Below are 17,017 nucleotides of genomic sequence, written 5' to 3'. Positions count from 1 at the left end.
CAGTTGTGTACATGCATAAATAAAAATAAAGCTTAGAAAGAAATAAAATAAGAGCCAAGTTAAGGACTGGTGAGATAGCTCAATGATTAAGAGCACACAATGCTTTTCCAGATGACTCAAGTTTGATTCTGAGCACTCTTTGTCATGCAGTTCACAATACTTACAGGAGTTACAATTCAAGCTTCAGGGATCTGACATCTCTGGCCTCCGAGGGTACCAACATACATGTTCATATATTCACACAAAAACACATAGGTGTTTTAAAAATAATTTTTGCCATGCATAGTGGCACATGCCTTTAATTCTAGCACATGGGAGGCAGAAGCAAATGGATCTCTGTGAGTCTGAGGCCAGCCTGGTCTAAAGCATGAGTTCCAGGACAATCAGTGATACATAGTGTGGCCCTGTTTTGAAAATAAAACAAAAATAAACAAAAAACAAAAAGCAACATTTAAAAGTATTTTTAATTGAAATAGAATTACACCACTCTCCCTCATCCTTCCCTTCCTCAAACCCCTCCCAGCTTGTCTCTCAAGCCTCGTCCACGTACTCTCAAGTTGATAGCTTCTTTAAAACACTATATGTCTACAAACAAAAGCCAGAATGTTGGAGAGATGGCTCAAAGGTTAAGAGCACTGGCTGCTCTTCCAGAGGACCCAGGTTCAATTTCCAGCAACTGCATGGCAGCTCACAATTGACTGTAACTCCAGTTACGGAGCTCTGACACCCCTACACAGACATACATGCAAGCAAATCACCAATGCATATAAAAAATTAAAATGTATCATTAAAATTTTAATTTAGAAAAATCATTAGTAAACAAAGTTCTTACTAGTGAACTACAAGTTCAGAACCTCTTTGAACATAATCCTCGTGTTAAAGGACTTCAATTACACATACCAACTAAGATGAAAATCGAATTAAATGTATTAAACTATACAAAATTTCCATGCTACATTCAATGAGTACCTGCCTTAGTTAGGGTGATATTGCTATGACAAAGGACCATGATCAAATGCAACTTGGGGAGGAAAGGGTTGATTTGTTTCCATATCCTGAACCACAGTGTATAAATTAGGAACATGGAGGCAGGAGCTGATGCAGAGGCCATAGAGGAGTACTGCTTACTGGCTTGCTCATCATGGCTTGCTCAGCCTGTTTTCTTATAGAACCAGTGTAAGGGGGCTTGGAGTCAGGACAAAACACACCTAGACACCAAATTTTTGGCAAAAAGGAGCAGTGTTTCTGCAGGAGTGGTTTATAAAGAGAGAATAGGGGAAGTCTGTGTTAGGCTGAGTTGGTGTACCCTGATTGGCCATGTTAGCCAGTATAGCCAAATAATAAAATTTGATTGCTGGACTTGTCATTTTGATACTTGTACTTTGGTGATCAGTCACAAGAATGAGTCAGTGGCTAAGTAAGGGAATGTTTGTTGGGGGCTAGCTTTAGAAAAGTAATCTAGCTTTCTGATCCGCCATTGTGGGTGGAGCAGCCGCCGCGATGCAGATTTTTGTGAAGACCCTTACAGGGAAGACCCTCACGCTCGAGGCTGAACCCTCAGACACTATAGAAAATGTAAAGGCCAAGATCCAGGATGAGGAAGGAATTCCTCCTGATGAGCAGAGGTTGATCTTTGCTGGTGAGCAGCTGGAAGATGGCCGTACTTTGTCTGACTACAACATTCAAAAGGAGTCCATGCTCCATCTGGTGCTGAGACTTCGTAGTGGCGCTAAGAAAAGGAAGAAAAAGTCTTACACCACCCCAAAGAAAAACAAGCATAAGAGGAAGAAGGTCAAGTTGGCTGTGCTGAAATACTATAAGGTGGATGAAAATGGCAAAATCAGCCGACTTCGTCAGGAATGCCCTTCTGAGGAATATGGTGCTGGAGTTTTCATGGGTAGGCACTTTGACAGGCATTACTGTGGCAAGTGTTATCTGACTTACTGCTTCAACAAACCAGAAGACAAGTAGTTGTGTATGAGTTAATAAAAAGAAGGAACTCAAAACAAAACAAAACAAAACAGAAAGAAAAGTAATCTAACAGTTTAGCAAGAGGGAAAGAGGAAGGCAAGACCTGCCAGTGTCTTGGTTGCCATGCTTGAGCTCCTTAAAAAGCCCTTTACCCAGGACCAACAGCCTAGGGATCACACTGGCTGCAATGGGGTGGGCTTTCCCCTGTCAATCACTCACTAAGAAAATGCTTTACAGACAGGCTTGCCTGTAAGCCTAATCTTAGGGAGGCACTTTTCCACTGAGGCTCCCTCCTCTCAAGGTGATTCTAGTGTGTGTCAGGTCGACACAGTACTGTTCCCTCTTTCCTGTCCATTTTACCTGGTTAAACAAGCTCTGTTGTGATAGAGCCTTTTCTTTGGCTGTATCCTTCTGCTATGATTCCCACATAACGTTTCTAAAATTTTGGTTTTCTTCTTTTCTTTTTTCTGTAGGTTCAAGAATATAGAGAGGCTCTTGATGCAGTCCTCATCAAGGGCAAAAATGGAGTCCCACTACTTCCAGAGCTGTACAGTGTTCCTCCTGACAGGGTGAGTTGGATAGTGCTGGACGGTTGACAGGAAAGGATTTCTATGTGTTTCTATGATACTGACTTATCTGAGTCTCAGTGTTTATGACTTTGTACCTTATGACTTTAATATTCTAAAGTTTGGGTTCTCAGAGTAGGATAACAGAAATACGATTTTATTCCGTCAGTAATAAATTGTTAAAGCAGTCTCAATTATGGTGCTCTTATACAAAGAGATGGAAATGAAAGCAGGTATCATTTCTGAGAATGAGGAGATCAGTAGGTGACCCAGTCCTGTCAGCTTGTTATCCTCTGAAGCCAGGGATCTGAGATGGCCGGTGTAAATCAGACTTAGGAAAGTGAAGCAGGTGCTGTCGTTGTTTGTGAAGGAGAATTAGACATGGTAGAGCTGCAGCTTTACATTCTGGTGGGATTTGGAGAATGAGCTGCTATCAGCCTCAAGTGTCCCTTGAGGATTTATTATGAATAGGTTTCATCCACCCCTATTCCATCTGCATTTTCATAAGATTCTTCGGTGATTCACTCACATATTATAGCTTGAGCACTGTCCTACTTAGCTTTTCAATCCATTGCCTATAAACTATAAATCACAATCTAGACTGCAGTATTTTGTTATCTGGTGTCTTACGCTTTCTAGCATTGCCTCTTATTTGATCTCTCTATCTCGTCGTTTAGGTTGATGAAGAATATCAAAATCCTCACACCGTGGATCGAGTCCCTATGGGAAAATTGCCTCACATGTGGGGTCAGTCCCTATATATTTTAGGAAACTTGATGGCGGAGGTAAGGGAAGACTTGAAAGCTATCCCACCTTTTGTTTATTTGTTTACCATAGTCACCATTATAATCAGATTGGCAATGAACTCACTAAATTCAAATAATTTCTTCATCCTTTTATACTTTGATATTACAGCTTTTCCTCTAGCTCTTTGGCATAGGGGTATGGCCATTACTTGACAAAAATCTCTTGCTCCCTGGCAACTATCTATTCTGCTGCCCGTAGCTCCCTACTTGGGCATTGCACTTGGTGCTGTTCAGGAATCAAGTTGTGCATCTTTCCCTTTCAAAACTCCCGTCATTGGTGTCTTGCCTGGTGACTAAACAATGCAGTTAGGCGTAGTGATTACTGGTGATGGATTAAATGCCAACCTTCCTAAGCATCATAACATTTCATTCATTCATTCATTCATTCATTCATTCATTGAATTAAGTGATCATTTGGGGTACTTTGACCATGTTTTTTTGTTTGTTGTTGTAGTGGGGTTTTTTGTTACTGTTTTTTACTTTTTAGTAAGAAGCTTCCTAAATGTTCTTTAGATCAAAATCTTATAAGATAGCTCTTAATGAGGTACAATTTTATATCCAGTTTCCTGGGAGGAAGCATTTTGAGCCTACATAGAAGGATATTACCTAGTCCTTTCTGAAAACCCTATTTTCAACACTCTATGTTAGTTTTAAAAGACAAGGTCTTGCTATATAGCAGTAGCTGGTCTTGAACTTGCCACATAGACCAAGCTGGCCTTGAGCTTGCAGTGATCCTTCTGTGTCTGTTTCCTGGGCTCTGGGATTACAAATGTTTTTCTTCACACCTAGCATGATTGTTTTGATATGAGAGCCCCACATTCTTGGAGAATCTAGTTTGGAACTTAGCTGGCATTTCTGATGAAGATTCTTACCTGTTTATGTGGCCATTTATTTTCTACAGCTCTATTTTTTGTTTTGTTTTCTGTGGCCATGGCTGTTTGATAGTTGTTAACTGACATGAGCTTGGATCTAGCAATAATGGGCATAATGCTTCAAAGTAATCTTTGTCCAGTACCTTTCCTGTCCAACAAGAAATGAAATAGGATAAAAAGGAAGGATTCAGTATTATTAAGGAAAACGGTGGGTGAGTTCATCTTATTTCACAACATATGGAAAATAAGTAAAAAGATTTCTACTAGTCAAAAATCACAGCAGGCACATGGACAGACAAGCAAGCAATGCTTATTATCAGTTTTTAAATTTAATCTATTTTGAGAATTCCATGCATGTGTGCTGCATTTATGTTATTTTCATGTCTTACTCCATTTCACGTACAGAGGCTGCCAGGTGCCTCTCGCGTTGCTTATATGTATATTTAGGATTGACCACTTGGGATTGGATAACCTGTTAGAGGGCTCATTCCTGGAGAATACTGGTTCTCCCTGTCTCATCAGCCATTAATTGCCTATAGATCTTTGTCCAGAGTCCCCTGAGATTTTCCACATTCATGTTGCCATGTCTATTGGTTGTGTCATTGTGGAGGTCTTACTTAGGTGACCACGCTTTTTTTTATATTTCATGAATGCAGCTTCCCTATCATATATAGAAAGTACAATACATTTCAGCACATGTCCTGGTCCCCTAGTTATTAAAAATCTTTCCACTTGCTCCACCATTATATTCTCTGAGTCTTAGGTATAGGGGTATTGTAGATGTGTTGATAAGGGTTGATACCCCAAAGTCATTTGTTCTCTGCATTTTAACCACTTGTGGTTTTCTGTCTGCTGCAAAAAGAAGCTTCTTTGATGAGAGGTGAGAGCTATATGTACCTGTGTGTATAAGGATGGTTACTTAGAATTCAGTTAGGAATTAATACTGGTTAGGAAAGTAGCAATAGTAGGTTCTCTTCTAAGTTTTATGACCCTAACGGCCAAGGGTAATTGGCCAGGTTTCCAGTATCAGACACGAGTTGCCTCCTATTGAGTAGTCCAATCAGACAACTGCTGGTTGCCTCTATAAGTACAACTGCTGGGGCCTTGGGGATATCTTGCCATATTGTGGTCCATAGGTTTCATAACTGGCCAAGACTATTGATTGCTTTTCTCTCTTGGCACCCCGCTTACCACTTTTGGTCATTAGAATTCTAATCATCAGGTAGGAAGCTTTCTGATCAGTTCTGGCTTAATGCCTTCAAATTCTGTATCTAAAGATATGGTGTCTTCAGCTATTAGATCTACCTTCAAGTTCCGTGAGGCAACCAAAGAAGATGGAAGTAGCCTACATTAATACTATGGTCTCCCTGTCTGTCTATCTGTCTGTCTGCCCTGCCCCCGCCATGGTATTATTTATCCCTTTGCTATCCTTCACCCTTTTCAGTTAAATCTTCCCACACCATTTTCCTATTTCTAAGACATTAATTTTTGCTCATTTGTCTGTCATAACATATAAATATATCCAAAGAAGATAATGGAATAACCAGAAACTTTCTATTTATTTATAATTTATAACCTACTATTCTTCAAAAAAATAAGGATTTGTGGCACCTACTACTGTCTTCTTTCTGTCATTTTCCCCTAAAATACTAACTTTCCTTTTTTTTACATTTTTTTACTATTTTTAAATTTTGTTTTATTATCATTTTATTTACTTATTTTATGTGTATGGACGCTTGTATACTACATACCATATGTGGATAGTGCCACTGGAGGGAGAAGAGGCATCAGCTTGTCTAAAACTGGTATTAGACAGTTGTGGGTGCTGGGAATGGAAGACTCAGGTCTTCTGTAATGTCAGTCTGCATACAGGGCACTATCTGAGAAGATCTGGGGGAAGAGGGGCCCTGGCCCAGCCGGAACTGCCAGAGGGTTATAGCTCTTCAAGAAGAAGCCAGAACAAGGTGGGCTGCTGGGCCACTTCTAAGGTCTCAGTTTCCCTTGGAGTTGGTGGCAGACAGTAGGATACAGCAGACAGCTAGGGGTCAAGGTTGGGGTGACCAAGCAGGAACTAGCTGTGGTCAGGCTCTCACACTGGCTGTTTGGGCCAGGTTGAGGTCCAGCTTCTGGAGAGAAAGCTCTTCCCTGGAGTGTTAGAGCTTGATAAGACAGGAATTTTCAGAAGATCTCTGGTGAAATAACTCGTGCCCGTTATTCCTTGTGGACAGGGCCTTATAAACATTTGGGGGCGGGTTGGAGTCTAGAGGCAGATGCTTTCCAATGACTTGGTCTGGGACGCCTCATCTGCATGTGGAAGGACTTCAGGTGTTGTCCCTATGTGACTGATTGTCACAGCCCTCTCAATGGTCTGCTGTGGTCATGTGTGCCAAGACAGGAACCTGGTCAGGAGTTTATTTAAACGCCTACTAAACATCTACTTTTCTCAAGTATAAGAATTGCCAGGGATGGGGTTGGGGATTTAGCTCAGTGGTTAGAGCGCTTGCCTAGGAAGCGCAAGGCCCTGGGTTCGGTCCCCAGCTCCGAAAAAAAGAACCAAAAAAAAAAAAAAAAAAAAAGAATTGCCAGGGTTTCTGGGTTTCTGAATCTGCTCTACCTTACCAGGTTTTCTGTCTGGTACCACAGTCCACTGCCTCACATTGTAAGAGCAGCCAGCGCTCTTAACTATAGAGCCATCTCTCCAGTACCCTAGCTTTATTTTTTGAGGCTTATTAATTTTGTTTTTATGGGTTTTCTTTAGGGATTTTTAGCTCCTGGAGAAATTGATCCCCTGAATCGTAGGTTTTCCACTGTCCCAAAGCCAGACGTAGTGGTTCAAGGTATGTATTACTTACTCTTAGCAATAGAAACATTATATTATATTATATTATGTTATATTATATAATATTATATTATAAGTCTGATTAGGCAAAGAGATTTGGGGGCTCTATCTTAGGCTTCAAGTCTGTAACAAATTTGATTTAGTTTGGTTTCAAAATTACTGTTAATAAGTCAATGAAAGATGATCTCAGAGGTTATAAAATACTATTTGATATACCTCATTTCTGAGAATTCTTTTCTTTAAAATTTTATGGTATTTTATTCCACTGGTCACTGTTATATTCTTTTAAACCACATTTTCTGTGCTGTTTCTGCTAGTATTCTTTTCTTTTCATAACCCCCTATGCATTAACATCCTCCTGCATTATGGTGTTAGGCCTGTATCCCTCATAGTACATTTGCTTCTAATCATTATCTTACTAGACAGTATGTCTAAAAATTTTCCGTTGAGAAACAACTTAAATGTGAGAGTATCTACAGTATGCAAAACACTGAACTGAGTTCTCTAAACATTAAGAATCTGAGTCTTGGGCTGTGTGTAGTGGTACATGTGTTTAATCCCAGCAGTGGGGAGCCAAAGGCAGGCAGATCACTGAATTCAATTCTAGCTTCTTCTATATCAGGAGTTCCAGGCTAGCCAAGGATACGTACGTAGTGAGACTGTCTTAGGGTTTCTATTCCTGTGAAGAGACGCCATGACCAAGGGAACTCTCATAAAGGAAAACATTTAATTAGGGCTGGCTTACACTTCAGAGATTTTGTCCACTATTGTCATGATGGGAAGCTTGGCAGCATGCAGTCAGACAGGATGCTAGAGAGGTAGCTGAGAGGTCTACATCCAAACCATCAGGCAGCAGGAAGAGAGAGACTGGATCTGGCTTAAGCTTCCGAAACCTCCAAGCCCACCACCAGTAACACACTTCTTCCAAAAAGGCTCCACCTACTCTAACAAGGCTGCACATCCAAATCCTATCAAATAATGCCATACCTTATGAGCCTATAGGAGCCATTTTTCATTCAAACTATCACAGAGATCCTGTCTCAAAAAATCCTAGTCAAAATTTCAATGAATGAAGTTTGTGCTAAACACAAAAAACACAAAGCTTGATTCTTTCCTATCCTTCTTACTTCTCCCAAAAAAATGTTGATTTTTTTTTTGGTGTTAAATACATTTATTGTAAACTTTAGACACAAAAATAGGTTCTCTAGGCCATTCACATGCACATAAAACCCAGAAAGCTGCAAACTACAACAATGATATAATTATACAAAGGATGACACTGACAAATACAGGGCTGTTTTCCATGCAAGTAGACCAGAAGTATTATCTACAAAGCCTTATGATCCAGAACTGTTGTTACTACCAAACCTCTGATTAACACTGTGAAGTAAGTGTTTTGGAAGGCAGCTCCACGAGTTGGCTAGCATATCTTTAAAGCAAATGACTGCTTCTAAGCTTAGCCGTACAAGAGATTTTGGTTGGACTGAAAATATAAGTACTTCGTTACTGTGTGCAGCCCTATGATGGACCAGCAGATTGTTGGCACAACCACCAAAAACAATTACTTCTCCCTCATCGCTCGCACAAGCTGTATGCCATAATCTTGGTTTTTCAACATAAGAATGATTAAACTGAATCCATTCATTTTTACTGATGCAGTAAGTCCAGGCATCACTTAGTGGCTGCTTTTCAGTGGTAAATCCTCCGAAGAGAAAAAGATGGTCTGAAGAGACTGCTGTCAGTGAGTGCCAGGAGCGGCCAACAGGGCATATACCTTGTGGAATTAGTTCATTCCACTCCCATGTGTCCAGATTAAGATAGTGCAGATCATTCATTCTAGTATCTCGGTATCTGCCACCAAACACAAAACCCTTGTTTCCAACAGTTGCACAGGCATGGGCAGCACGAGGTGAAGGTGCCTTGCCAGTGGTGATGGGCTGGCTCCAGGCAAATGTTTCAGTGTCTAAAATATGGACATGATCATTCCATCCTCTTGGATGACTTGAATTCCGAAAAGATGTTTCATCAAATTCAAACGTCCCCAATACTTTATCTTCAGGTATATATCCATAGCCTCCAAAAAATATTAACTTGTTTTTATATACCCAGACACCAAGTTTGTCCTTTGATGATGGAGGAATTCCTTGGCAATCAATTCTTTCCCACTGTAACACTCTGTCTGCAGACCTTGAGTCCAGCATGTAGAACTTGTTTGTGTTGCCTCTGGAATGGTGGCCTCCAAACAAGTACAGCACCCTGTCTACGCACACAGCGCAGCTCCCAGACATGGACGGGGGCACATCACCTTCAGTGTTGATCTTTTTCCATCTTCCACTCTCCATGTTGTAGATCCACAGTTCTTCTCTGGGCAGATAGAAGTCATAGAGTCCTCTCACTTGATTACTCTTGTAGCCGCCCCAGACGAACATGTGGCGCCCATCGCTGACAGCGACGTGGCCGCTGCGCTCGGCCGGGCAGGCCAGCTCCATGGCCTCATAGCCTTCGAAGGCCGGGCCTGGCATGTCCTCCGCTCGAGCATCCTCGTTGCCATCAGCCATCTTGAGGCTGCACCGCTGGGCACCGAGACCGCTCCGGCTCCGCAGGCAGGAGACAAAGGAAAGCGGAGCGGTGGACCGCGGCGCGCAGCCAGCGCTGACGACCCGCCTCTACTGTGCTGCGCCTCCGCCTCCGAGCCGAGCGCTGGGGCGCGCGCCGACAGCGGCTGAGGGTCTCGCGGGGACCACGCTGCAGCCCGGACCTGGCTAGGAGCGGGAGAGCGGCGAGGCGGCTCTCACTGGCAGCCCGCCCCGCCTCCGGCCGCGGGGCAAATGTTGATTTTTTTTACCTTCTATTTACCTATTTTTTCAATATTTCCATTATCATTGTTTTTGAGAGTAGACTTCTTGATGTGAATTTTCATTCAACATCACTCTTCAATATGGTATTAAGTCCTACTATAAAGATTCTTTTAAATGTCCCTTGGATTTCAGGTTGATTCTGTACGAAAAATCAGCCTATGTTCTAAAGCTTCTTATACTTGATACTCTGTGTGATCTATTTAGGTGGCCGTTGCACCTCATTGTTGCTAGCAAATGTTTTATAGAAACTATTATTCTTCATCCCCCATAAAGAGGCATCTTTTCCTCTGAGGTTTAAACCTTCTTGCTATGTTGACCTTCTGTTTGTTCTAATTCATATATTTATGACTTTGAAGCCCAACTCACAGTCTTCTTCCTCCTCCCAAAATCCTGTCATAAAACTAGATTTCAGCATTGATGTAGATGCTATCTTCTATTTTTATCCTTAACATTTTTAGATATCCATGACACTAGTACCCTTTCTCTGTATCTCTAGATTACATACAATGTCTTTGTTACTTTTCTATTGCTGTGACAAACCACTATGACCAAGGCAGCTTATACAAGAAAACATTTAATTTGAGGCTTGCAGTTCCAGAAGGTAGAGTCCATGACCACCATGGCAAGGAGCATGGCAACAGGCAAGCAGGTGTAATGCTGAAGAAGTAGCTGAGAGCTTACATCCTTATCTGCAGTTAGAAGACAGAGAGACAGAGAAAGAGGAAATGGAGTGTGAGAAAGACAGAGAGGAGAAAGAATAGGAACTAATCAGGAATAATATGGGCTTTGCTACCTCCACTGACACATTTCCTCTAAGGAGGCTATGTCCCTTAATCCTTCCCTCTAGCTGAGGGCTAAGCACTTAAAGGCTATAGGGGCCCTTCTCATTCAGACCACCACACACACACCATGGGTCAAACTTTTGGATCTTATAGGTGTGTCATTCTTTTGTTCTGCTAACAATGTTACATGTGACAATAAAAAACACACCATCCCATGCTAGCACCACTTACTCTCTGGTGCCAGCAGACTCCATGGCTAGCCCCATGCAGTGATCGCCTACCTGCAGGTTCTCTTGTGGCAGATCCTGCTTACGTTTCCAGCCACCCACACCCTGTGGTTAGCTCTCACAAATCCCCATAACCCAACCCACAATACTCTAGAGGCTTGTAATTTATCAGTCAGATTTATATCAGTAAATTCTCACCCCACAAAACGTCCACGCAGTGAACTCAGAGCTAATTGATATTGATATGAACTGCCCACCTAGATAAGACAAATTGTCGTGTTATTATCCATCCCTGTAAGATATTCGTAGCTACCTGTGGCTATTTAAAGCCATGCAGAATCTGGATGTCTATCTCTTTCTCCATCTACTTTCCTCCTCTGTCTCTGTCCCATCTCTAAAGTTCTCTGCCTGCCTTCCTTTTCCACTGCCCAATCACAGGCTCTTGCCTTCCCTTGTGCCTGCCCTCACCAGCATATAAACAGCAACCCACAACAATGTGTCTCGGTTTTTCCCTCCTTCCTATTTGTCTCTAATTTCTCCTAGTCTGTTCCTCTCTACCTCATGTTTGATCACCTAAATATCCCATTCACCAATGCATCATATTGTTGCTATGTCTGCCGAACTATTGTAGTTCAAGATCAATTGTATAGGCTACACTTTCTGATCCTAAACCTACTAGAAGATATCATGGGGAAAGTCCATGATAAGCAGAGTGGTGGCATTGGATGTCCATAGTCTCCAACTCCGCTTCCTGTTTGTTGGTTTTTGTTCTTATTATTAGACAGCATTTTCATATTTTTTCAGCTATGCCTTGTTTCCACCTAATATATAGACTGCTACTTCATGCCAGCTCATTTTCATATTCTCATGTTCTTTAGTTTCCCAACTCTTCCCACCCCAATAATCTTACCCATACGTGCTCCCTTTTCTTTAGTCTCAGAAAAATGTGTTTATTCTCCTACTCAAGATAAATTCCCCCTTTGCCACTTGATCCTATAATCTTCTTTACAAATAGTCCTTTGAAATAGTCAGATTTCCCCACTCCAGTTTCTTTATCTATTGTTATATTAATCTCCATCTGGCTTTCAGATGTGGCTTCTTTTCACATTGATATTTCTGCCTCTTTGTAGTCCATTAATTCTCTAGTTCTTTATAGTGTGGTTTAATACTCTGAAATATTCTTGCTTAGTTTCCAGAGGCCTTGGCATTGTCAGTCTTAGTAGATATTTTATTATCAGTGTAATAGCAGATCTTTTAGATAGACTTGTCATATATCTTTCTAGAAACTTAATTTCCACAGTGTCCATGAGCATATGTATTTGTAGATCTCCTTCAACCTGTTTGAAGTACTTTTCTACCTTATTCTTGTCTTTCTCTTCTTTTATTTCCCTTGAGCTATTGGTATTACTGAGAGCTCTGTCCATAGCCTGCCATTTGTCTTGTTCTGAATAATTGGTCATGTTTCTCAGTTTCATTCCAAAATCTTTCCCTTTTCCCTCATCTCACATGATGACCTCACATCCTATGCTATAGAGAAAATATAAGACATGATACAAGAACTTCCCTTTGTCCAAGGCTTATCCTTATCAATCTGTTCCTGAGTTTCCTCAAAGTAATATTCCAGTTCCTCTTTTCTTGACAATATGTATTCTCTTCCCATCTCATCTGTTTCTAATGAGTTCTTACTTGAATGTGTCTATGCACTGTAGGCTCAATATAACTAAAGCTGATCAGCTGGATCCTCCTACTTTATCAGCTAATCCTACTATGCCTTCTGTGTCTGTCATTAAATACTCCCAGCATACAGAAATGAACACTCAAAGAACACTTTTCAATTCCTATTTATTCCTCTCAGATTTCCTGTGTTTATAAAACAAGCTCTGGCTCTTTTACTTCTCCAGTCACTCTAAAATCCATCCTGTTTCTGACAGTGCCAATAGCATGATTCTAATGTAAGTTATCAACACACACGCCCCCTTACATTACTGCATTAATTTTGAACTGATATTTCTGTCTTCAGTCCAAGCCCAATACAGTCTGTCGTCTTATCAGCTTATTATAACCCATATAAAGAAATGTCCATTCATTCTTTAATTATTAACTTGAGTGTACTCTTTTAAGGTACAACTTGGGTATATTATTGCTCTGATTATAACTCTGCGGGCATTTTGTATTTCAGTTCTTTTGACATAACTTACAAAGACTCTTTGTAGTTTACTCTATTTCTCTTCACTCTCCTCCACAATCATAATTCCTACTACAAGGACTTGGTTCACAGGCTGAGGGTGTAGCTCAGTGGTACAAGTGATTGGCTGTTCTGTGAAGGCCTGTCTTCATTCTCCAGCACAACTGGAAGCAAAGCAGTAAAAGCTAACTTTATAACTTTGTTCATGCTGTGTCTTTTATCTGAAACAGCTTTTCCCTTACTTTCACCATCGCCTCTATCAGATTAACTTCTTTCTGCCCTCCATCAGGAGTCATTATGTCCATGTATATACCCCTTGTATCTGACATCATACTCTCATTTATATTTTATAAATATAAACAAGAATTTATTTGCTTTGTTGAATGTACTCCTGGGACCTCAAAGTGTTATTTACCTTGATTCTCCTTTAGTCCCTTTTACTCCTATAACTAGTTCTATGGCCCCATGTAGAACCCTGAAGTTCTATAGAATGCAGCCTGGGAAACAGTGCCCAACAATAATATACAAAACCTTAACATGTATCCTTCCATGATGAGCTAACCTTGTCTACCTTTCCATTTTCATTCATTTTATTGCTTAGTAAAATCTTTCATGCCATAACATTGAAGCCTATATAGTTTGCTGCTGCCTCCCCAACTTTAGACTAGAATAACTATCCCCTTGCAGTTTACTTTTTAAAAAAAAGTATATGGGCATTTTGTTTGCATGTGTCTTTGTGTGGCAAGTGACTGTCTGGTGCCTGGGGAGGCCAGAAGAAGGCATTGGATCCTTTCTGTCTTACTTAGAGTTTTACTGCTGTGAACAGACACCATGACCAAGGCAATTCTTATGAAGGCCAGCATTTACTTTGGAGTTGGCTTACACTTTCAGAGGTTCAGTCCATTATCATCAAAGTGGGACTGGAGGAGCTGAGAATTCTGTATCTTCACAAAAGATAAACAGGAAAAGATTAACATCCAGACACATAAGAGGATGGTCTCAGAGCCCACCCCAACAATGGCACACTTCCTCCAACAAGACCAAACCTCCCTGGGCCAAGCATATTCCAACCACCACATTTCTTCTGAAACTAGATTTGAAGTTTGGAGGCCACCATGTAGGTACTGAGAACTGAACCTGGATCCTCTAGATGAGAAGCCAGTGCTCTTAATTGAAGATGAGTTGTCTCTCCAGCACTCCATTCAGTTTTTGTCCTTCTGACAAATTTACTTATTATTTCAAATCCAGTTAGCTACCAGCTCTTTCCCCCTACCTTCATTTACTTAATTTTTTAATTTAACACATATGGATGTTTTATCTGAATGTACATTTGAGCACCAACATGTGTGCATGGTACCCTCAAATGGCATTGGATCTCCTGGAACTGGAGTTACAGATAGTTATAAGCCATATGTACACATAGATATTGATAACTGAATCTGGGTACTCTAGAAAAGCAGCCAGTGCTCTTAACTACTGAGCCATCTCTCTAGTCTGCCTTTCTTGAAACCAACCTTTCTAACTCAAGACTAGGTAAATGCACCTTCTGGGGGGTCTCGTGATATATATATATATATATGTGTGTGTGTGTGTGTGTGTGTGTGTGTGTGTGTGTGTGTGTGTGTGTGTGTGTATTTACCCAGGAGTCATTTTCTATTGAATTAATATTTCCTTTTACCATAACACCCAGAGCTTCTTACAGGAAAAGCTACTATATTCATCTCTATATCCCCAGCACCTTCACCACACTCCCTGTAAACCCACAGTTGTCAGACCTGTATATTACTGACTCAGATTTTCAGCCTCAGTTTACTCTCCTTCTTCCATTCTCTAGCTATAGGGCAACTCTAGTGTTTCATATATTCTATATTGCCCTGACACTCCTAGCACTGACATTAGTTGTGCGTATATTGAAGAGCCTGGGCAGTCAGCTTTCACCAGCACTATCAGAAAAAGACTGAGGATTAACAATTTCCCATTACAACATGGAATCTGATAACTACTGAAAGCCATTCAGTAGGCACACATGGGTACCTAGCCAAAAAGCTTCTTCTCATATTCTACTTAGTTTTTCCTTTCCTAGTTATGCAGTTTTTAAAATCTAGAATAATCCCTGATTCAGTAGACTTCCTCAATAATACTTTCCTCTCTTGCCCTCCTAAAGAAATTATACACTTGAAAATATTTCTAGGGGTCTGGAGAGATGGCTCAGCTCAGCAATTGAGAGTACTTGTTCATACAGAAGACCCAGGTTCACTTTCCAGAAGTCACATAGTGGCTTATAACTGTCTATAACTCCAATTTCAGGGGATCTGATGCACTCCTCAGACCTCCATGGGCACCAGACGTTTATGTGGTCCATAGACATACATGTAGTCAAAACACTCATACACATCAAATAAATGAAGTTTTAAGTTTCTGTTGGACGAAAAACCTTCTGTTGATCTCATCTTTCTTTCCTGTAGTCTCCATTCTGGCTGAAACAGAAGAAATCAAGGCCATTTTGAAGGACAAAGGAATTGATGTGGAGACCATTGCTGAAGTGTACCCCATAAGAGTACAGCCAGCTCGTATTCTCAGCCACATTTATTCCAGTCTAGGTAAGGAGATTGGCCAGCCTGCTAAAATCAAGCTGTTATGTGATGCGGGCTGGTTTCTTTCCATTCCCCACCCCGATCTTTAACTTGTATTGTTTTATTACATTGGATCCAAGAAGGAATTTAGACTCTGGAATCCGAGTTTCTGAACTAATCTTTTATGAACAGGCTTAATAATTTTAGGTGTGTTTATGCATACTTTGGTATGTAGAACAGTCTTGATTCCAGACAGTATGCATACTTAACTAGCATGCTTTCCCCTTTCTTAGAAACTATATTTCTGTTTTGAATACATGCTAATTTTATGTAGATTAGTGATCAAGGAACTTATTTAAGGTCTTTTTTACTTTGTTGTATAATGAGCTAATTATTAACAAATTCCTTAATTTAATACCTTTTTCTAAATAATTATTTTTATTCTTTTTATTAAATTTGATGATAGAACTTTCATATTAAGCAAATATACTGTTACCAAACAAAAGATATGGGTGCTGGTAGTCTGTAGCTCAGGGTCAGAACCCTTGCCTAGACTATACAAAGCCTGAGTTCCAGCCTTTTTAACAAAAAAGAAAAGGATATGCAAAATTTCTAAACTATCTTTGCAAGAGACTGATTAAACATGCTTCCTTCAAATATCCAGGTTCTGATCCCTAGTACTTAGGAACATTACCTTATATGGCAAAAATAATTTTGCAAATGTTGTTAAATTAAGGAACTTGAGATGAGAATGATTGAGGTGGACCCCCAAATACAATCATAGGGTCAGAACAGGCTACGGAAGTAGCTGTGATATATTTGGGATTGATAGTTTGAATTACGGTCTATGGTCCAGCTAATACAACAATGACTACCTATAAAGATAAGGTCCAAGAATCCAGGTAGTTTTATTAATTCACAAGGCTGGGTGACCTAGCTGGTCTTCAGTATACACTGAAATCCTAAAGAAGTAGGCTCTAATCCCAGTGAAGGCAAGAGCAAGTTTCCTTCTTCCAAGTCCTTTATATAGGCTACCAGTAGAATGTGTGACCATATTAGAGATGGGTCTTCCTACCTCAAAAGATCTGGATTAATAGTTTCTTCCCACCTTAAAGATTTGGATTAGAAGTGGATCTTCCTGCTTCAAATGATTAAGCAAACATCCCTCACAGGTATGCCCAGACATTTTAGGGGTTTTAGTTAATTCCAAATGTCAAATTGACAACCAAGAATAGTCATCACAAGTCCACCCCTTATCAACTTGACACGTAATCCTATCTCCTTATGTCATGCTTAATTTTTAAATGACACAATAATCAGGTTATAATTATAACATTA

General features: G+C 40.4%; 1 protein-coding gene and 2 pseudogenes across 5 annotated transcripts in view; 2 read left to right on the top strand and 1 right to left on the bottom strand.

Moving 5' to 3' along the window:
* Window positions 1–17,017, top strand: part of Phka1 (phosphorylase kinase regulatory subunit alpha 1) — a 138,569-nt gene that overhangs the window by 56,261 nt on the left and 65,291 nt on the right. For all 4 annotated transcript variants that reach the window (XM_087600652.1, XM_087600651.1, XM_087600650.1 and 1 more), the window contains exons 11-14: window positions 2,445–2,540; window positions 3,215–3,322; window positions 6,974–7,052; window positions 15,572–15,706. In XM_087600652.1, the coding sequence (XP_087456778.1) occupies window positions 2,445–2,540; window positions 3,215–3,322; window positions 6,974–7,052; window positions 15,572–15,706 (418 nt within the window). The remainder of the gene's footprint in view (window positions 1–2,444; window positions 2,541–3,214; window positions 3,323–6,973; window positions 7,053–15,571; window positions 15,707–17,017) is intronic.
* Rps27a-ps3 (ribosomal protein S27a, pseudogene 3) lies at window positions 1,458–2,001 on the top strand (annotated as a pseudogene).
* Window positions 8,202–9,722, bottom strand: Klhdc2l1 (kelch domain containing 2 like 1; annotated as a pseudogene). The gene has a single exon (XR_015646588.1). The product of XR_015646588.1 is annotated as a kelch domain containing 2 like 1 (transcript).

This window comes from Rattus norvegicus, chromosome X, assembly GCF_021556685.1.
Source record: "Rattus norvegicus strain SHRSP/BbbUtx chromosome X, alternate assembly SHRSP_T2T, whole genome shotgun sequence".
NCBI lineage: Eukaryota > Metazoa > Chordata > Mammalia > Rodentia > Muridae > Rattus > Rattus norvegicus.
This window is presented reverse-complemented; position numbering and strand designations above follow the sequence as displayed.